The following is a 21,851-nucleotide window of genomic DNA, read 5'->3' as shown; positions in this document are numbered from 1 at the left end:
TGTCATCTTTGCTGCTGCTGCTGTCTTGGCTTTCACTGGCCTTTCCCTCCTTACAGGCGTTTAACTGAGGGGAAAATTTTAAAGAAGGAGCAATGGCCAAGAGCAGAGGCAGAGGGAAGGGTTTAAGAAGTGCAGTACGTCATGATGACCCATCACCCTTCTGGCTCCGGGGCTTCCTGAGGCAGAGGTGTTGGCTTTGTCTAGTAACGGTGGGTTTCCAGTACACAAACCTGCCCACTCACTCCCTGAGCCTGGTAGACTTTGACTGGCTTGTGGCATAATCTTTATATCCTACATCCCAGTATAGTGAGTTTTCTTGGACTTTGGGTCAAGCCTCTGCACAGTTTCTGAGTGACAGCAGGGGCGGTCAGTGCTGTTCAGTAAGGTGCTGTAGGATCTGTTCTGTTACATTACTGTTTAGTAGGGGTAACGCTGGAATTTAAGTTTATCCCTTTAGCAGATGAGAGGACAGACAGGATCTGTTGTAATTAGACGCCATAGCACACTCTGTATGCCCCAGCCATAGAAACGCTGCAGAGTCATCATCACTGCAACATCCAGCTCCTTTTGTACCTCCCAGCTCCTTCGGGGTTGTGAATTTTGCTTTTCAGTTGCAAGTAACCATCATTTATGGAAGATGTTCTTAACAGCAGGGCTCAGATGGCCCATTTAAAAGCAAAGGCAATACTCAGCCCACCCTTACTACCCCCGAGCATGGCTTAAAATGTGTGAATTCCTCTCAGTTCACTTCATCCCTTCATAAGCCAAACACATCCTTTTGCCCCCAGCCTCAGTGTTCCCCTTTTGGAGTTCTTCCCCTGTCAGGTTCTGCCTGCTCATCCCAAGGCATCTCCTTTTTCAAGGTCCAAGGATATTTCTTTTGGCACTTGGATAATTAAAAAAGTATCCCCACTGTGGAAAGAACCTGCTAGATAACCCACTTGATGGCCCAGCCATTAGTTATCCTGTCCTCCCAGAAGCAGGATTCCTGAGCGGTCCTATCTCCATCACAGGGCCCCACCTGATCTACCCGGCTTTTTGCCTATCTTGCACAGACAGACAGAAGAGCAGTTGGCTGAAAGTAAGAAGCCTGCCGCCAAAAGCAGGGTGTTTGGAAAGCTGCCGGTCTCCTCAGAGTGCTGGTTGTTATCTTGGCGAGGGCAGGCAGCCCCCCACAGCCCCGTCCTGGGAGGAGGCCTTCCTGCAGGGCCCACATCGCCTACAAGCCCCAGCATGCCCCGCGCCCAGCGCGCCGCCTGTGCCCCGGAGTAACTACAGCTCCCAGCAAGCTCTGCGCCCCACCCCCGCCTGGAGACGGCTCTGCATGCGCGAGGCACGCCGGGAGTTGCAGTCTCCCGCGAGGGGTGTGCGGCGAGCTCCGCGAACCGATGGGCTGGAAAACGTGCGGGGCGGGCCCAAAGGGACGCGCGTCATGTAGGCCAATGGCGACGAAGCTCCGAGTGAGTGACAGCGCGTTGGGCAAATGGGAAGAAGAGGGCAGGGGGCCGTGACGGGCGGGAGAGCCCGCGCGCTTTTGAAGGCGCGGGACCGTTGGCGGCTGAGGCGGCGCTGAGGTGACTGAGCGCGGCTTCGCGGGGGCTGGGACTAGGGAGGCTGCTGAGGGCCGTGGGGTGCTGGGGTGAGGGCCTGACACCGCGGTGAGGGGGTGTGAGGGGTGTGGGGTGCTGGGGTGAGGGCCTGACGTCGCGGTGAGGGGGTGTGAGGGGTGTGGGGTGCTGGGGTGAGGGCCTGACGTCGCGGTGAGGGGGTGTGAGGGGTGTGGGGGGCCGGGGTGAGGGCCTGACGTCGCGTTGAGGGGTGTGTGAGGGGGAGATGGGTGCTGCCGCCAGGGTCTGGCGCCCCGTTGAGGCGCAGGACGTGTGTGTGTGGTGGCTATGGGGTGCCAGGGTCAGGGTGTGGGTAGTGCCGAGGTCCAGGGTGCATTTGGGATTGGGGGATGTGGGATGCTGAGATCAGGCCTGGTGCAGTGCTCTGGTTGAGCCCTGGTGTGGGGTGTAGTACACAGGTGCATGCAGGGTGCTAGGGTGAGGGTTTGGCGCGCTGTCAACGCGCAGGGCATCGAGCAGGAATTGTCAGGGGAAAGCTGTGAACTGGCCTGGTGGTTGTTAAAGTTAGGGAAAGGCCTGTGCGGGCTGGGGCTGACGGTGGAGAGCTGCTTGGCAGGGAACAGCTTATGGCATCTGCACGTTAATGGCAGAAGTGTTTTAAGTGCCCTCATCCTCTCCCCGCACCTCGTATCTTATACCCTAGCTACCCGCAGGCTCCCTCTTGTTACCCTGCGCTTCCAGAGCCCTTGGCCGAGTGTGAAGTCGCACAGCCCGCCTTTTCTTGTAATTCCCCTCTGGCAGTGCTGCTGTGTTCTGAAATTGTATAGCTCTTGCTAGAGCTACGCAGCTGACAGTTTTGATTCTCTGCCAACGCTTGTGCGGTGGCCCAGAACAGCCTGTCGTTCACAGGTCACTCTTCGGTCACTGCTTCCCAAAACCTGCAACGCGTAAATACCGATGTGTTGTGAAGAACCTCCCCCTACTGGCAGATTATTGAATAAGTTATTCTTTACAGGGTGTTCTAGCAGTTTTTGAATATCTATTATTAGTCATCTTGGAGATAGGATGCTGGGGACGACTGTTTCAGTTGTCTTTCTTGCGTGACAACCAACACAACAGAAAAGGTAATGTCATACAGCACTTAGGTCAAACTGGAAGAAATGGAACAAATAGTATCTAGTATTAAAAGGTGTTAGATGGCTACTTCATTAACAAAGGCTAAAAAATTTGTTTTATTGCATCTGGCAAGATGGAAGTTGAGAGAGAAAGATTTTTCTCTAAGCCCATTGGGTGTGAACACAAGAAAAGAGCTCTTTCCACTTAAACGTCAACATAAAACCCTCATGCGAATGAACTGACTGTGAATATATGTAGGCAGAGAGCAAGAACGTTTATGGGAACCACAACAGTGAGGTCTAGAATGAGCTTTCCAAAAGGAATATGTGAGATGGAAAGCAAAACTCGCTTCTGAGTTATCTGACTCCATTTTAGAAAAGGGACTTTATATGATGCATTTGTCCATGATGACAGGACTGGACTTGACCTGGAGGATCCTTCCTGCGAATACCTTTGTTACAGCTTAAACTCAAGTGAAACATAACCCAAAATTATTCTAGTCTCTGTCATTCTGTCAAAAGTTATAATGCTCCATCATGCTTGAACTGCTTCCATTCAGTGTTTCTTCCCAGTCCTTCAGTATGTTTTCCTTCTTTACTAAGCCACTTTTTTCAGGCTATTAAAAATGTGTTCTTTTAGGTGCTCTGGTGAAGATATGGCAACTGTTACTCCACGAAAAAGGAACCGTAGTTCTATGGATACGGATGGGTATGTTAACTAGTCATAAGTATTTTTTTTTCCTTTGATTAAAAAAACCAATTCTCTAATGCTTTGTGCCACATACTGAGAATAAAATAAATGTTTTAAATCCTCAAAAAGTTTTAATGTAAAGTGAAAAAATATTCAATCACCATCATTAACCCATATTTATCATTTAAAGACATACCAACGCTTTATATTGTACTGAGCAGCTTGAAAGTTTTCATTTAACGTATAGGGAACCCTAAGCTAAAAATGATCATCAATCTATAGCGTAACATGTAGACTGAGAAATGAGTAAAAGGCATTACACTGACCTAATACTTTGCAGATCTAGATTACTGGGTTGCATTAGTTTACATTGGAGCTTTTCCTTTTTTTTTTAAAGAAAAAGTTATCTTGTTTTGATAGTCACCTTTATAAAGCGCATGTCCATATATGTGACACTTACACGTAGACCTAGCCCTAAGCAGGTCACAAAACCAGTAGAAACTGGTTGTTATCTGATTGTTAAGAAGCTTCAGAAATAAAAATCCTGGCGTCTGCATTTCTTTGTGGTACTATTTCAGAAGAGGAAGGAAGTCCCCTTTGGAAAGATTTTTGATATACAGTAGGAAATACTTAAAACTCTGCACAAATTGTCTAAATATTCCTCAAGTGTTAATAGAAAGAAGATATCATATATATATGTGTGTGTGTGTGTGTGTGTGTGTGTGTGTAAAAAAGTGTTTATTGTTTTTACCCTAAATCTGGCAGAGAAGTCATTGACCATGAACAAAAAAATGAGCTTTAAATCTGAAAGAATAGGTTGCTTTTTGTTCTTTCATAACTACTAGTTGAACAGATTTTTCTCATGTTTGTCCTGTATTCCCCCACAAAAATATTTCTGGGTGGGGACCAAGAGTGAAGTTTGATCTGTGAATGAGAATGACAAATACTTGAGAAAGCAATACTGTTTCAGTACTTACCAAAGAAATACTTCGCTCTGTTAGGAACCGAGCAATCATATATAATATGTTACAGCCAGAAAGAGGAACTGCTGAATGTGTCCTTTATGTAAAACTGTATATCTCTATATATTTTTTTTTTGTCCAGTAGGCTCAAAAATTATTAGTGAGGAATTGACAAATTTTTAGGTTCTCGCATAGCCATCAGAGTGGTATAAGACTTTTGCCTTTTGGAAACTGGTATTAAAAAAAAAGCGGGGAATTTTTTTCCCTTTTTTTCCCCCCCAGCTTTATCAATCATACAGTTGGGAGAAGGGAAAGGAAAGACAAACTTTTTCGGAAGCACAAATCTCAGTTGACGGAGTTAGTCTGAAACGTATCAGGCGTTTCTTTTGCTTAATCATTGACAGCACTGATTATGTCTGCAGTATTCCAGAAAGTAAAATGACTGTTGTTTCCCTGCACTTTAAGAAGTTCAGGCAGAAAAATAGATTAGTTGCTTAAAAAAGAAATGGCGTGAATGGCAAGAAATTCTTACGCCCTGTATTGATCTCTGTTTGTGTTTGTTACAGGGTATGCACTAGTACAGGCAACTAGTTTGAACTAAACTTCAGTGTTATTTAAGCAAAGCAGTTACTGAAAGGTTTTCCATAGTATAGATAATATTTTGCTTTAAATTTTTTTTTTTTTTGTAGTGCATCCTTAGCTTTTGAGACACCAGTGAAAAAACTGATGGTGGACTTTGCTGAAGATTTGTCTCCACTCAGGAAAGCGAGAAATAATTGGTGTGCTTCTCAGATAACAAGGTCATCTAGCTCCAGTGATGAGTGTGAAGAAAACGAGGCTGTACCCACAAAGTCACCACTGTCAAGGAAATTGGATAATTCTCCCGTTCAGACAGCCAGCATTCCCACAATTGCACGTAGGGAATTCTCAAATTCTAAACTATCCCCGAAGACTGCTGCCTCGTACAAGTCCATCGTGCCCGTGGTGTCTTTTTATAGCAAGGAAAAGCGATACCTTACCCCTCTTGAGAGGAAACAATTGAATGCAAACTGGTCTTTTGGTGAGAGGAAAAATGATGAAAATCTCCTGGTTGCCAGTAGGACTGAGAAGACTGATGTGAACTTCAGCAGCAATATAAGCTCAAGACCAGCCAAGCATACAGTAAATTCCAAACATGGCAAAGCCATCCCCAAAAAGCTTAAGAAGGCAAAGGCAGATATACCACCTAGTAAACCCAGCGTAGAGAAAGAGAATGCTGTTTGCCTAATTAAAAAGAAAATGGATTCACCTTTCAGAGTCCTGAGCATGAGAGTTAAACCAGCTCTGAAACTCCAGTCAGGAGCAGCGTTCTTTTCTGCCAGAAAGAAATCACACTCTGGTTCTAAAAAACTACCTGTAGACAGTAAGTCACCCCAGGGCCTCCCCGGGTCTCCACCAGGAAACGATCAGCCCAGATTACTGGCAGCTGATCAGTCTAATTCAGCTGATACAAAAAAACCTCTTGAGGCTAGTGGTATATTGAGAAGTATTTCTGTGCCTCAGAAGAAGGAAAAAGAAACCGGGGGGGAATTTACAAGTCTCAAAAATCAAGAGAAAGGTGCAGTTTGTGAAGGAAAGATGTCTCTGCAGAAGAGTGAAAGCACCTCTGTCACTCCCTTTTCTACTTCAAAGTCTCCAGCTCTGGAAGATGCTGATGCAGAGGATGCGGTAGGTAGAGGGATGACCAGGGTGGCCGTAGGTATTCGGGTGACATGTGCTGAACTAGCTTAGCAAGCTGGAAGTAGTGCACGCTCTCGTTGTTCAGGGTACTTAGTATGACATGTTAGTGGATTTTGCCTAAGAAAACCTTTACAGATTTGTTTCTGCCTTATGAAGGCATAAAACTCTGGCAAACCTCTAGTAACTTCTTGTTGTCATCCCTGCCTGTTCCTACTGCTACACCGCAGTGAAATGTTCCATTTGTGATAGCTGAAAGGAAAGCTTTTGGGATGGTGTTCTGCAAAAATTAATCTGTGTCTCTTTTTTGCACCATCAAGGGCAAAGCTGGAAAAGAATTTCTTAAACATGTCCCTTTTTCTGTCTCTTGTCTTAATAAATGTAACGAATGCCGAGTCTGACCTCCCTGAATTTTGTGGGAGGTTCTGAGCTTGTATCCTAGGCATTCTCCCTAGATATTCTTGTCTTTTTTTTCCAAAAGAAAAAAGATACTTCCTCAAAACTGGAGGAAGGAAGCGTTCTCAAGAGCTCTGCTGCAGTACTCCTTGAAGAGTTCCCCCAACACACACAAACCTTTTTCTGGCCTTAAGCCTCTCAACAAGTGAAGCAGTTGGTCAGAGAAAGCAAAATTGATCTTTATTTAGAGGTTTCTTCTGTGTCATAAGAATTTTGTTTGCTGGTGCAGCCTGTGCAGTAATTTGAGTGATGCTGGCAGGCTTTGATCTGGTCTGTGATTATCTTTTAGCAATTATTTTCTTGTTAGAAACCACGTGGGCTGGTTCTGCAGTTCCCTTAGCCAAGGAAGCGAGGTTAAGCCCAAGCTCCTCGTGTTTTTAACAAACCAATAATGAGTTTACTGAGCTGGTCTGTATTTGAAGAATTTTAACCTCTTAGTGTATTATCGAAGAGGTACAAGCAATTTTTATCTGCTGCTGACTTAGCAGTGAACGTATTCCCAGTGTTTGATAGAGAAAAGGTTTTCTGGGATTTTTTTTTTTTTTCAGGGAATCTCTGTCAAAATAATAATAATAAAAAAAGGTGAAAGCATAATTTTATTTAAACATACTTTTAATTCTTGTCCAAATATGTCTACAGTGCTGGAATGGTTAGACTTAGAAATGAGTCTAGCTCACTGCCAACCAGTTAATTCTTGCCAGACCTCACTTTTAATTTTATGAGTTGCTAGAGAATTGTATATTTTGGGGTATGGATTTTGCTTTCTAACTTAGTGCCTAAATGTGAACGGTAAGGGTGGCAGTGGAATGCGTGTAGCTATAAAACACAAAATTGGAACAGGTTTTCATGCTATTTCATTACACTTAGTGCCATATTTTGGTGTTACACTCTGGCATCTAAAATGTATGGAAATAGGAAGGGACATTGGAATACATTAGCAGTAGTTAATACTAGGCATTGCAAAGAAACAATGAACAAGGTGGGAAGTTTTTTTTATAGGACTAATATGTGTTTTATATTCCCGCATTGGTTCAATAAAGGAAAACTTTTTGCCTTCTTTGTTCACCTGTGCTGTATCAGTATATCTCACACATTCCTGAATTGATTGTGAATGTGTTTTTACAATGCAGCGTTAATAAAAGACAGATGTTGGCTTGTGCAATCTAATCTTGCACATGCAGTAAAAAATACAGTTTGAAAGCATTTGGGTTTGCTGGGATTGCTTTTGTGTTGGCAAACTATTTCTTGGAGGGTAATCACAAGAAGAGTGCATGAAAAAGAAACACGGTGACTCTGTTATTGCAAAATCAGTATAGGCCAATGTTGGGCCTTGATCTAATCTCAGGTCATTCCTGGTAGGGCTGGTTGCTTTACCTGATGACTCTCCGGAATTCCTGATAAGATAGGAAACAGTATGTAGTCATATACAAAAGAACAGCTTTTAAGGCAAAAATCGGTTTGGCAAACTTTCATTTTTTTTTTAATTGAATATTTGCAGGAGGCTGCCAAAAGCTATGAAGTTGCATAGTTCTAGACAGAAAATGAAGCGGAGTCCCAGCAATGCTAAACTGAGGAAGTAATAGGAACCTCTACACTTAAGATTTAATAACTTAAAAAAAATAATTAAAAAAAAAAAAAGAAAAGGCAGTGGCAAGTGAATCGACCATACATAAGCGTTACTGAGAATCGAAAAGCATGGTATGATTTGGCATAAGTTGAATTTGGTCTTACAGTAATCAAAGGCAAGTAAATGAGAAATATGTTGATGATATTCTGAAGTCCACCAGGCTGCAAGTAACGTGCAAAAAATGAACTTTTCTTCAGTGCTGAGATGCAACATGAGGTTACAAATTCATCATCCAATTATAACATTAATAATGATGGGTAGTCTGCCAAGGCTATGTTTTGTTATTGAAAAATACAACCATTAGTAACATTTCATAATGTTGTTCAATGCTTATTCTGAGGATCACGTCTGAACTAAATTTTTCATGTGATTTTGTAACTACTGCCTGAAAAGTTAATCAAATAATCTTTTTACCCTAAAAATTTGTCTTAATTTAATTTATAGGAGTTTGATGAAATCGGTTCTTCCACAGCCTGTGAGTCGGATGATCAGGAGATTATTCCTTCAAGCCAATCTCCATGTGAGGGGAATAAGAAAGGTGAGTAAGATTGTGCATGTCTTGGTGTATGACTTTAGTTGCTGTAGGAAATTGAGGTGGAAGGGATTTTAAAGTCTTTTAGATTATCTCCTTTTCCCCAACAGGACCAACTCCACTGAAGTCGCATATTTTCCTTTTCTCTTTTTCTAAGAGGTTAGACAGTGATGATTGAGATTCCACAATCTCCCTGACAAATCTGTTTTAATGTTGATCAATACATAAATTTATTCTTATCCTGATGTCTAACCTATCTTCCCTCTTCACCTGACTAGTTATCCCATTCCCAGTGGGATTTGAGAAATTATTATATTTGAAGCTTATTATTAGCTCTCTCCACCTTCTTTTCTCTCCAGGTTGAATTAACCTGGTTCTTTCAGCTTTCCTTTTAAGTCTTGATTTTTTTAGGTATCTGTTTTTTTTTGTTTTGATTTGTTTTGGGTTTTTTTCTCTCCAGACTGAACCATACTTTTATTGTACTCCGAAACGGAGCCCCAGCTGAGGCCTTACTGGCACAGAGCGGCAGGAAGGGAGTAGTTCGCGTTTCACGTGCGGTGCAGTTGTATACGTTTCCACAGGAAGCACTGTGTTTTTGCCATGCCTTTGGTTTGAGATACACAATAACCCAAGTGTTTAATGCACAGCTGCTGCCCACAGAGTTGATCCCTATCTTTTATTCTTGCACCTGTTTATTCTTTAGTGGTTCCCCTTATCCTTATTTCAGTCTCTTTGCTTCTGACCATTTTCGATTTAAGAATGCTTTCTAAATTAGCTTTTTAAATGCTCCTATCTGCTAGCTGTTATTAACACACTTAGAAGCATATATTATTCCTTCATCCATTTCATTCATTAAGTTGTTTATTCCTGATGGTCACCTAGAAAACTCTATCTTTTCTCTTTTGACAGTGAATTATTGGCATTTTTTGAATGTGACTTCTTCCCCCCCACTCCGCTTTGCCCCTCTTATAGTGGTTTCTCCTAGATCGTGTTTCCTATTGACACAACACAACAACGGAAGTTATATATTACCTTACGACATCTATTGTTTCTTTCCATTCTTGAGAATGATAGGTGGCAATAAAAAGAAAATATGTTGCTTTAATGTTATTTTTATTAAGGCAAAATAATATGTTAGCCTTTGCCTGCAATGTCATCCTCCAAATATGTGCTAATATGAGCCAGTATGTTCGCAGAAATTGAGGTTATGTTGTTTGATCCCTGATTTCCTGGTTTCTCCATTTTCCCCTTTTAAAGATAGGTAGCTTTCCTTTTTCTAGCCTTTATGTGTTCTCCAAATTGCCTCAGAAGCCCAGGGTTAATTCAGTCTTGGCTAATCTGAAAATGTTGGATTGATTTAATTGTTCTCCTTACATCTTTCTGTAGGCCATGCCAAGTTGATACCCCCTTTGTGTCTCACTTATGATCACATAATCACAACTGCTCACAACCAATTATTTTGTTGATGACAGAAATAAAAAGTCATTAAATATTTTGTCTTATTTTATCATCTGTTTTAGTGTTCCCTCCTCTTTCAATAGCAGACACTTCTTGGTCTTCCTCTTCCTACTATAGAATGCTTTCTTGCTGCTGTGGCCTTTCGAGGTATAGCTCATTTTGCATTTTGGCATTTTTGATTTCAATCCTTCATGTTGTTGCTATGCTTTTCCCCTAATTTCTGTTCCCTGTGTGATTCCTTGAGTTCTCAGTTGGTGAAGAACTTGTGATTTAGCCATGTTTGTCTCTTAATTCACTTCTTCCATCCTGGGGTAAATTGCACATCTGGTTTTAATCTTTTTCTTGAGCAACTGCCAGCACTCCTTCACTTTTTTTCCCCTTCAGACTTGCTTCCCATGGGAACTTATTTATCCAGTTTTGGAACTTACTGAAGTTTATTTTCTTGAAGGTCATCGTTTCTCTGCTGTACTTCCTCTTCTTGTTCCAAGGAGTCGTGTACTCTGCTGCCAGCCACATTTCTTTCCCTTATCTGCACCTCTTTACTGAAAGACTCCCTCATTGCTTTCTCCACCTGTAGCTGTCCTCACGCTGTGTTGTTCAACATGAGAACAGATTTGTCAGGGAAACTGGAATCTCAGTCATTGCTGCCTAACCTGTTTGAAAAAGCTGTCCTCGTCCCGTTCCAAAAGCTTGCTTGACAGCATCGGCCTGTTGGACAGCACTTGCCTGTCGCTCTTCCAAGAAGCGTCTGGGCCTTGTAACATCCTGCATTTATATGAAGTCTCATGCTTTTTATCATTTATTAGTATCCTCATGAGTCCTTTTCCATTTGTGGTTTTAACAAGAGACTTTTTTGGGGGGATGTCCTGTTTCCTAGAAACAACTGGTTCAACTTTATGGTATGTTTTTTGGAGGCTGTTAGGACCGGCTTTTTTGCTTATGTATGTTAGCATGTTTCCTGTAGTTACTAAGGAGTCTTTGTCTATGTGCAAATGTAGTCAAAATATTACCAGAGCAGAAAGCAGCCAGCAGCTAAACTTTCTGTACTTGAAGGGAAAATATTCCGAACTAATAATTTACTTGTCTTTCCATACCAGCTTTCCTAAATTATCCCAAAACTTGCATCTTGTATGCTGTAACCTAGCGCCGAGTCTGTGACTTTCCCACCTTCTCCAGGATGAAGAAGCTATAGCATCAAGCTTAGCCAAAGGAATGGAAAATAGGAATGGAAATCTATGCTTGATTTAATGTTATTTATTATAATAACCTTATAAGTAGCCAAGGAAACACTACACTATTGTGGCAGGATTTTCTGCTTGATATAGTTGTTCAGAATTCCAGTGTGAGAGGGTAAGGCATAGAATAACCTGATCAAAGTCAGTTAAGTGAATTGAAGGTAACTATTTCTGGATACCAGTCACGAACAAATGTTGTTATACTACAGTGTCAACAACTTCCTGGTACTTTTACAAGCTGTTGTATATAGGAGTCCAGTGTTTCATATCTGTGTGTCATTTCAAAGTCTCATTGATTCCTGAATTTCTGTTTCTGTGTATCCATATGTTCTGTAACTAAAAATTATTTTAAACCATGATAACTTTACTCATCTTTTCCAGTATCCTCTTCAACTGCTGTTGTCTACCCCATATTCAATGCATCCTCTGCTAGCAAGAAAAGGTATGTTAATTTTTGCTAACCTTTCCAGAATGATCAGAAGTGCAGAATCTGCAGAGTTGTTATTTTTTTTTAAATAATATTCATTCTAAAAGTAATGATAGCTTACCTTGCTGTGTCAATATATTGAGACAAAAGAAAATTCTCGTAAGCTTTCAGAGCCTGTTTTTTAAAAAAGGAAGATGAAAGATTAATGTTGCTTTGGTTTAGGGCGCTAATAGCCTGAAAATAAGGAAATATCCACTTTCTACCTGCCTTTAGTACATTTTATTGTGAATTTGGACATGTCATTATTGAGCTAATGGACCTCACTTTTCCAACTGAAAAAGAAGTAATGGTACTTTTCCCTTAGCTGCTGTTAACGTTCGTGATAAAACCTCTAGAACTGGGGGACTGATTCTGGGTACGTTCATCACTAAGAACGGCGCAGCCCTGTCGTTTAGGCCCTGTAGTGTTTCTTTTGTTTGTGTTGTTTATCTCCCTGTCTGGAGCTTTCATAACCTGCAGTAAATTAGCTGAGCTGTGTGTACTGGCTGTTTCTCGGATATCTGCATCTCTCATTAGCCAGAGAACCTTGACATCTCTAGCTACAAATTTGATTTGGTACCAGGGTTGTCAAAACAAATTGTCTTTATGCTCCGTTTGCCAGACTGTCTGAATAACGTTGCTCGCTGGCCGTCTGAGCGGTGAAGCATTACTCTCCATCATTAGAATCTGGAAAAGCATGCGTATATACATTTTAACCTGTTGCACTGTAGACAGTTAGCAAACATCATGTGTATTCATAAACTTACTACACATCCAGCACCGATCAGTCCATTTACCTTTCTTGTCCTGGTGTTCTGGAATACTCTTATTCTTTGAATTCAGTGTCAAACTGATACCACTCTGCCCTCAGGTTCACTGCTTTTCTGTATTAACCTTTCCTTAGGTATGTTTTTGTTACCATTGCAGTGCAGTGTCTAACACTGACCAACATCTTCACGGTTTGCACTCTGGGAAGTATCTCTGTAAGAGGTGCTACTACACGGAAGATGCCCGAAATGTGAGGATCTAACGTAGTTGCACTGGGGAGATGCTTTTTGTGTGGCGTAGGTTTCCTGAGAAGTTTAATACAACAGCACCAGGTAGCAGTGGGCTCAAGACTTTTGCCATTTGATCTAGCTGCCAGAGACAAGACAGAAGTTATAATAAAAATGGGTAAAAAGAATTAATTGAAGCATCTACTCATCTCTTCCGCTTCCCCATGTTCACCTGAGTGGGTCTGTTGGGCAGTGTTTGATATTTCGCTTGATGTAAACGAAACGCAAGCGTGTAAAGCTTGCATGAACTGCTTGCTTGAATTACTCGCACGCACTAGGACTATTTTACTTGTATAATTGTACTAACTGGTGTCCATGCTTCCGATCAGCTTATTTCTTCAGTTAATTTGCTGCCATACTCTTAGACTTCTAATGGAAAGACTTCTGTTTTCTCGCACAAGAACCAGGGCTACTAATCCCCCCGCCCCTTCTTGAATCAACTTCTTGATAGGTTTTGTTAACAATAAAAACTTTCTGATCCTAGTTTATTGTGAACATAAACACTTGAAATTACTTCTAAAAGAGCCAAAATAAACCTTCCAAATTTTGTCACACTACTGTAGTCTTTTGCCACAGGGAGGTGTTGAAAGAGAGATCTGATTACAGTATTTACTTTGCTTCCTCGTGTGGCTTTTCAAATACCTTCCGTGGTGCAAATGGAACTCTGGAATATGTGATAATCCTGGTGTTTGTGATTAACTAAAAATTGATCTTGGATTTGGTGTCATCTCTTGGGAAGTGATGAGCACAAAGTTTTCCTACTTAAAGTCACTGCTTTGGAAATTCTCCTTAGAATCTAAGTCTCTAATGCTTGTATCTTGAAGTTAGTTTTATGTTAAGGTTCCTCGTTCGACAGTTAGAACTTCCCACTTTAGGATTGCTTAGGAAATACCGCCTTACATACAAAAGTCTAAAGGTAATGTTAGAAAAAAAAGCTGTGCAGTTATTAATAACGCTAACGTGTGCCTCCCAGCAGCTCAAGCCCATGTCATAAACTAAAAAATTCATATAAAGGCTCCATCTGGATCTTTAGCTATATGGAAAATTCCTCTTGGCCTTGCCTTCAGTCTGCTCACCTCTTTGGTTCGCTGGGTATTATGCCTCAAAGGCCAGGCAGCTGCTCCTAACAGATTACAGCAGAGAGCTTAGCTCCAGCACCACGGGAGTTTTCCTCAAGTGCTGCGGATCCTGTTGTCTAAGGGTGGTGTTAGCATGAGGGTCCTGGCTTCGTGGTGACGAAGCAGAAAATGGCTGGGAAAATGGTCTTGGAACCCCAGCAGTACGTGGAGTGAGGCCTTCGGACTGAGCGACAGTAAATCTTGGCCAAAACTTTGTCAAAAATTCTTGTATGCCTGGCTGAAAATGCCTCCTAGGTTATTGGAGTTCACTTTTTCATTTTGCTCCCCCCCTTTTCGCAAGGGGAGATGAGCGATGTGTTGTGTACTTGCAGTCAGCCTTCCTCCCAAAACGGGAATGCTTGAGGCTTTGTGAGATGATCTCAGGTGATGCTACTTCTTCTGCTGCTGAGACTGGCAGAATAAGATGTTTATCCCTGCCTCATATCACACTGCCCAGAAATTTAGTTGTTTGGAGTTGTCCAGACCAAGATGTTGGGTTATGGATTCTCTTTGCCGATGTCACTTAAATTCCCAGGTATCTGTAGTTACGTTTCTTTGTGCTCATCTCTTTGAGACCTTAGATAGTTGGGGACCTTACAAAGCCAGAGGGCTCCAAAACGAATAGAGGGGTCGACTGTGCGTCCTCCGCTTGCATCCTTGGTACAGAGCCTCTGACTCTGGGATTTGATCCAGTGCCTGACGTTGGCTTTTGGCGACCTGTTCTGTTGCCCGAGTGTTGGGTTTATCGTCCAAACGCTGTACTGCGGTGCTTGGTGGCTACAGCCCTCTGCCGGGATTTGGGGTTTGTCGTGCTTTGCCTTGGAAAGGGAGGAATGGTTCTGGATGCCTGGGGTGTAATAGCCACTGAACCCTTGCCGGTTGTAGTAACGGGGTTCTCTCTAGCCGTGTTTTTAGGTAAGAGATTACAGCTGTAACTTTGTGCAGAAACTGAACATCTAAGGGTGCATGAGGAGCATAACTGTGGCGCTGTTGAGGGAAACTTTGTTTTTGGATCCCACTTGGCCTCAGGTGTGAGAGTGCCAAGCGCTGAGCAGCTTGCTGCCCGAAGCTCTGAGCTCGCCCAGAAGCGTTTTGGATGTCGAGCCATGATTAAGCAGGAGTCTGAGGATGCAGCTGCTGCGTTTGGGCACCCGTATTTTTTTTTTTTTTTTTGCCCACAGTTTCCATGCTTCATGGATCGGGACCTCTGCTGCTCAGTTTTTGTTGTGTATCCCTTTGCGACTTCTCAAGGAACTGCTGAGTTACGGCTAGCGGTAACGCCCCAATGTCCTTGAAATGTTCATGGAAGCGAGAGAGAGAGAGGTGCTTGATCAGGAGTTATTTAACTCTTCTGATGCAATTGCTGTTCTTCCTGAAGCAGCCCTCCTTCCCTCCAGAGGACTTGGCATCGCAGCGCTCAAGAAGCTGGCTTGGCTGCGTCTGGTTTAGTTGGGGTGTTCTGTAAGAAACGTTGCTGCTTTGCCCTGGCTACCTGACTTGCAGTCTTAACCTTTGTATGAAACGACTAATTTCTCTCTGAAATGACTTTGCAGGACACGGGCTAACCTAGATGAATCGGCTACTCCAGGCGGCTCCAACCCACCTGCAAAAATGGCTCACGGCTTGCAGAAAAACAAGAAGACCAAAGAACTCTGCAAACGCTCCAAAGATCAGATGATAATTGTACGGTTCCCTTCAGGGTGTTCCGGATCCTTTGGGTAGCTTGTGACTACGGTAGCGAGAAAATGAGAAATATGTCTTGAGGCTAACCGATAACTGGATTTCCTTGCATGTAAACCTCAAACAAACCACGCTGCGGCTACCGTAACAGGACAGTGATTAACGTGTTCAGCACTATGTTCAACTTGAAGTGTTGAATAAATCTTTTGCCAGAAGTTCAGATGCTGGGATAGTAGGAGTAGCTGGGAAATATATTTTTATGGTTTTCCTGGGACTAATGCTTTTTTACATTTCAAAATTAATAAGAGATTTATGGAACATGATATTAAAAAAAAAAAAACAACAAAAACCCCAAGTCTGTATGGGTAATATAGGAGTGAATTTGTTTGACTGTTTTTCCTTTCCCACGACTTCATGGCCTGCTGTGCGAGCAGAGTCAGCACGGGACTGCAACCACAGCAGCAAATGGCTAATGTCAGCAAGGGCAGTTCAGAAGTAGGAATGTGCATTACTTTTTTTCCTTCTTTTTTTTTTTTTTTTTTCCTTAAGTCATTCTGTAACTAAGAGTTTAGCCTGAAATGTAGGTCTGTTAATTCACGGTTGCCTGTTCAGTAGATGTGTGTCTGTTCCTGCTGTTGCCTGAAGTCATTTGCAATCGGTTACAGGATACCCATCATGTTCGTGGGTTTCCAGAAAACATGCCCTCAGTTTTGATTAATTTTTTTTTTTTTTTTTATTAAACCATTCTAACTCGGTGACATCCATGACTTTTTTCAGCCCGTTTCCTGAGGAAATGGGGCTTACGTGATCATCCTTGTCCACCGATTTGCCCTTCTGGCAACTTGTGAATCTGTTAGACAACTTCTGCCAAATTTGACAAGAGAAGCAGAGAACTCAAAGACGCAAATTCCTGAGTGCTGTAAAAACCGGCCCGTGTGGAAGAGAGGAGCCGGGCGAGCGCCTGCCCCGGGAGGAGAGGTGCAGCACGTGCGCAACAGCTCCCGCTGCCCTCGCTCACCGTGCGGCTCACCGCGGCGCTGCTCTGTGTAGCTAACTGCTGGTCGGGCAGATGACGGAGCAGGGGCTGATGCTGTGAGATGAGAGAGGAGCCTGTACCGGGCCCGCGGGGCAGGGAAAGCAGCTGCCGCGTTGCAGGGAAATAAGACACAAATCCGTTTAAAAAAAAATCTAGGCTTCATTTTGTTTCACTGCTTAAGGAACAACCTGCTGTTTGTTGGCACAATTGACATTTAATGCCTTCTCTTCCCTTCCCTGTGCCCTGAAATAAAGCAAGCCATATATTTTTTTTCATATAAGTAAAACAATACAGTCTTTTCACCAGTTACCTGGGGTTTTTTGTTTATTCAATGAGAACGTTGCTGATGTGTCTATTTCAAGGCTTGTTCCGAATAACGGATTCATCATATGCCTTGAATAAGTAAATGTTGTACAGTTTTAAATATTCTGCAAACAAACCAAAGCTTGTTCTCTGCTTTTCAAATTCAAATGAAACCAAATATTTGAGTCTTTAATTGTTGTTACTATACCCAATTCTTAATTTAATTCCTAAACTGGTTATTTTCTTGAAGAGCTGTTCGGAATGCTTGATGCTCATGCTTAGCCGACTCTGTTTCTTCCCAGGATGCTGGTCAGAAGCATTTTGGGGCTGTTGTTTGCAAGTCGTGCGGCATGATCTACACAGCGGCTAGCCCGGAGGATGAAGCCCAACACATCCAGCACCATGAGAGATTCCTCGAGGGACTCAGATATGTGGTGAGGCAAAGGTTGCATTTGCATGGGAGCTAAGGAACATTAGCGCGTATTATTCAGGTACAAAGTCGAGACAGCTGCAGAAGAGGTTTTGTCATCCAAAGGGGAGGCTGAAATGTAAGTTGTATGCGATTCCAGCAACTGTCTGCATTCATCAAGTTGATAAATGTGACCTGACTTTCTTCCTGAGAACTGAAGTGGTTCAAATTACACCTTCATCTGCCAAAGTCTTCACTGAATCACTTCCTCTCTCTTGCTCGATCACTAACTTGTTTTTTTGTGTTTTTTTGTTGTGTTTTGTTTTCCTTGGCAGGGCTGGAAGAAAGAACGGGTTGTGGCAGAGTTCTGGGATGGGAAAATCGTGTTGATTCTTCCAGATGACCCAAAATACGCAGTCAAGAAGGTGCAGTTTTTCAGTTTGGGGTTTGTCCTGGGTTAGTTTTCTGCTGGCTCAGCTCCGCAAACTAGCTCAGTGTGTGACCGTGTGCTGCTTGCCAGGGCACAGGAGGGAATAGGAGAGCTGGGTGGGATCGTGACAGCTTGGACTCGAGCAGTCCAGGTTGCCGTGGACATGCATCCCAACTGTTCCACTGGAGAGGGACAGCTGCTCCGCTCCCGGTGCCGAAGCTCTTGTTCTGAAACGACCAACATAACCTGGTCTCTCCTGTACTGAGGATGAGAGGGCTGTGGTTGTTTTAGCTCTTTGATGCTGAGATATGAGCTGTTTGCTCTCCCTGAGTGTTTATTCACACGGGTAGCTCCATGAGCTCCAGGGGCTATGGCTTCCTTACGCAAACACACTTTGGAGCGAGCGAGTAATCTGTTCCCTGGCACCGAAATCGCTACAGCGAGAAACAGGCTGGTGTGAGCAGTCACGGGGCTGGGGTGAGAGGCAGCTGTGCTCCGTGCCCCGCAGGAGATGTAGCGGCACGAAGGCGCTGCTGGAGCCTGTCCTCCCGCGCTGATTGATGTCGTTGGCTCAGCACAGCACAACCCGAAAAATGCTGCTTTTGGTGCCAGGGCAAGATGGTTAACTCTGTTGTCCAAAGAGAGACTCCTTTTCTGTGGACTTCACTGCAGAAAAGTGGGTTTTGGACACCTGTGCTTTAATTTGCCCATCTCTGAGGAGATGGTTGCTCTGTTACAGGGTTTCTTCCTGTTAAACGGGGAAGCCCCTTGTTTAAAAACTGTTTCTGATTCCTAAATCATAGGCACTGAAATGCAAGACTAGCTCCATGTGCAGCAAGAGCCCTGCTGTCATAGGGAGCTGCAAAGCCTTCTGCAGAGCAGTCACGAAGCCTTACCTTGGGTGACCACTGAATTATGTTGGCGGAACAAGCCCCGTTTCTGGCAGGGTTCACCCCGAGTCGACGAATGTGTGGGTTAGGTGCAAACTTAGCTCTGTCTTTGTTTTCTTAGGCAGAAGATGTGCGAGAAATTGTAGATAATGAACTAGGATTTAAGCAAGTTACCTTGAACTGCCCAGCCAAGACTAAGATGTATCTGTTTGTGTCCAATGAGAAGATGATTGTCGGGTGTTTGGTGGCTGAATCCATCAAACAGGTACGTGTTATTAATTGTGTGGGGAGGGGGCACAATTTCAGGCTAATGACTGGGGTTGTTAGCGTAAGCTATGTCAGAAATCCTGGCCTTGCATAAGAAAGGGAAAAATAAAATTAACGACGTGGCTTTGGAGCTCGACCTCTTGTCAGAGGTGTCACTGATGGGAGTTTGTGCTGACTGATATAACAAGCTGCCGTTTGAACCTGGCTTGGGTCCCGCTTTAGGCAGAGGTTTGTCTTGTAAGACAACAGAAGACATGGTTGGGGTTATAGGTGTGTTGGCTGCTCTATGTCCTTTCGGGAAGGAGTAGTTTAACGCCTCTGGTTGTCCCTGCCAGGCTTTCCGGGTGCTGTCGGAGCCGGGAGCTGCGCAGTCGCCCGGGCAGGACGCCCTGCAGCACCAGCGAGCCTGGCGCTGCTCCGCAAAGCCCGAACCCGCCATCTGCGGAGTCAGCAGGGTCTGGGTGTTCAGCCTGATGCGCAGGAAGGGCATCGCGCGTCGCATGGTGGACGTGGTCAGGTACGGAGCCGGGCCCAGTCTCTCCTGCCAGCAGGGGTGGGAGAGGAAGCCCAGGAAAGCAGGGAGCAGCACTGGATCGGGATTCCTGTTGATGCTTATTCTTGAGGAGAAAGTGATGATTGCAGCAAAAAGGTGTTCAAAAGTAACTTGGGTGCTTTGTTCCTTAAAGGAAAAGTATGAATTTGTATCATTTAAGCCAGTGTGAAATCCTCAGTTCCTAGTGAAGAGGTATCGAGTGGGTGGATTAAAAATACATAACTTAAAATCTGACACAAGTGTGAGCCAAGTTGTTAAGTGCTGGGTGTAACATGAACACAGAGCTACATTGACAGGATTTTTAAAGAAAAACTGTTTCTGTTGGAAAGGAATATGTATATTTTTTTAATTGAACAAGCTGATGTGCCTGAAAACTTGAGTTTTTCCAGGTGGGAAACTCCAAGTGTTTCAAGTGTATTTAGCTTTGATGAAACTAAAAAGAGTACTTTGGGGAAGTTTCTCCGTGTGTTAATATGGAAACTTGATCGTAGTCTGTGAGCCCTGAGTAACGCACCTCATCTTTGCACCTAGTATCTGCTCACTCTGCATTTGTAAAATATAGATATCTATTTTGAGCTCAGTATTCTTCAAATTCACCAGCCCATGTTTGATTTCCATTTACTCCTATTCTGCGGTTGGTGTTTGACTTGCCAGAAGATGTGCTACCTCCTCCAACCACAGGAGGTTCCTGCGCTTCCAAGCCTGCAGGAAGTATGAGGCAAAGGGACCTCAGTGACCTCTAGATGCCCAGGAGACCCCTGGCTGGGGTGGGCTTTGCTCAGGAGCTGCTCTGGGACGTGACACTGAAACCTCTGGCTATGATTGTAAGGGGTGTAACGGTGTTGTCTGTCTGTACTGTCTTGTATTACCCTTTTTGCTAATCTTAAAATTCCTCCTGGGCTGCTTCCCGATTAAGCCAGAATCCAAGACAGCAAACTGGCCTCTCAAACCTGTCCCCTCTGGTTTGAGAACAAGGGTATAAAAGAAATCCCAGCTCCCTGGGACGAAGGGCCCGGAGAGACTCTCCGAAGCAGAACGTTTTGCAAGTAAGTCGGCTAAAACAGCCCCTTGCTCGCGCCGCGCTGATAGCTCTGCTCTCTCTTTCAGGACCACGTTCATGTACGGCTGTTACCTAAGCACGGACGAAATCGCCTTCTCTGACCCGACACCAGATGGCAAGCTGTTTGCGACTAAATACTGCCAAACCCCTAACTTCCTTGTTTACAACTTTGTTTGTTATAATCAAGTCAAATCAGTTAGTGTGAGCTGAATCAAAGCTTAGTTTGTTAATCCAGCTAAAACAATCTGTGTTTTTAAAATAACATTCAAATGCAGTTTGGCCCACGAACAACACTTTCCTACTGAGCGCTAGTTCTTCTCTCCATCTTGTGATCAAGCTGTGAGAAAGGAGGTGTCACTTTCTGTATAGAATTGTTACATATTTTAATGTATACGGTGAAATCCAAGCTTGCTTCGATTTCAACTAGATTTTTTAAAATGTTTATTCTGAAACTAAATTTTATTGCGAGTAATTTAACTTCTTTAAAAGTTCTATTAATATAAAGGTGTCTGTTTCCCCCTGAGGTGTGGGTACTTCCGCCGCCTGCGTGCTTTGGCATCGCTGGAGGCAGGAGCGCTGCCGCAGGGCATCGCTTGCTGGTGCGGGTGTGGGTGCGGTGGTGCACGGGAAGCTGTTGCTTGGCACGCCTGTTCAATAAACTGTGTGCGAAACCTTGTGCCTCAGCTCACGTCTGTGCCCCTAAGAGAGGGGGGAAAATAGCCAAAGCTCTCCTCATCCTGGGTTATTCTCCCACCCTGGTCTCCAAAGAGGGGCTAAAGCCAGAAGCCGAGGGCAGTGTATGGGAACAGGACAAATGTCTGTTATAATCCACTAGCCTTGATCCAGGGGTGAGTCAGAGATTTCCTAACCTCACCGTGTTTTCTTTAACAATGTCCCTGTAAGCTTTTCTTGAACAACCCACACAAGCTTTTTACTCTTGCACAATCCTGTGAACCACCCTGTTGCAGGAAGCCTCCCCCTGGTCTTGCCTCCGGGCTCTGCCGTGGCTGTCCCTGACCCGCTCCGAGCTCATCCTGGTCTGCTGCCGAATCCTGGGCCCCAGAACTGTTTGCAGAACCCAAACACCCTCGGCCAGCTGAGCACCCAAAGGAGCAGCGCCCCAGAGCTCAGCAAGGCAGGGAACAGCCCAACACCCCCTCCCTGCTGCCCCCCCGGGGCCACGCTGCCCTGCAGGAGCCTCCTCACCCCATATAGGGGCCCAGG

The 21,851-nt window shown here is 43.9% G+C and overlaps 1 protein-coding gene across 3 annotated transcripts; it reads left to right on the top strand.

The window, feature by feature from the left end:
* The first annotated feature begins 1,550 nt into the window (after positions 1–1,550).
* On the top strand, positions 1,551–20,898 carry ESCO2 (establishment of sister chromatid cohesion N-acetyltransferase 2). 3 transcript variants are annotated; one of them, XM_013945088.2, is made up of 11 exons: positions 1,551–1,574; positions 3,324–3,392; positions 5,026–6,043; positions 8,580–8,673; positions 11,742–11,802; positions 15,553–15,682; positions 17,321–17,452; positions 17,763–17,852; positions 18,869–19,012; positions 19,350–19,531; positions 20,675–20,898. In XM_013945088.2, exons 2-11 carry the CDS (start codon positions 3,340–3,342, stop codon positions 20,835–20,837), a joined length of 2,067 nt encoding a protein of 688 aa, XP_013800542.2. In that variant the 5' UTR covers positions 1,551–1,574; positions 3,324–3,339; the 3' UTR covers positions 20,838–20,898. The 3 variants fall into 3 exon arrangements, with proteins under 3 accessions (XP_013800542.2, XP_013800561.2, XP_013800550.2); XM_013945096.2 differs by lacking the exon at positions 1,551–1,574 and adding an exon at positions 2,616–2,692; XM_013945107.2 differs by lacking the exon at positions 19,350–19,531 and having other exon boundaries at positions 20,675–20,812.
* The last annotated feature ends 953 nt before the right edge of the window (positions 20,899–21,851 follow it).

Source organism: Apteryx mantelli, chromosome 3 (genome assembly GCF_036417845.1).
Source record: "Apteryx mantelli isolate bAptMan1 chromosome 3, bAptMan1.hap1, whole genome shotgun sequence".
Taxonomy (NCBI): Eukaryota; Metazoa; Chordata; class Aves; order Apterygiformes; family Apterygidae; genus Apteryx; species Apteryx mantelli.
This window is presented reverse-complemented; position numbering and strand designations above follow the sequence as displayed.

What these genes read in the sequence shown, in the direction of transcription:
- ESCO2 (XM_013945088.2), top strand. Translation starts at nt 3,340, where the DNA reads ATGGCAACTGTTACTCCACGAAAAAGGAACCGTAGTTCTATGGATACG. An exon ending in ATGCTGATGCAGAGGATGCG is followed by an intron (nt 6,044 to 8,579) that starts GTAGGTAGAGGG and finishes TTTAATTTATAG; the next exon opens with GAGTTTGATGAAATCGGTTC. An exon ending in CCAAAGATCAGATGATAATT is followed by an intron (nt 15,683 to 17,320) that starts GTACGGTTCCCT and finishes GTTTCTTCCCAG; the next exon opens with GATGCTGGTCAGAAGCATTT.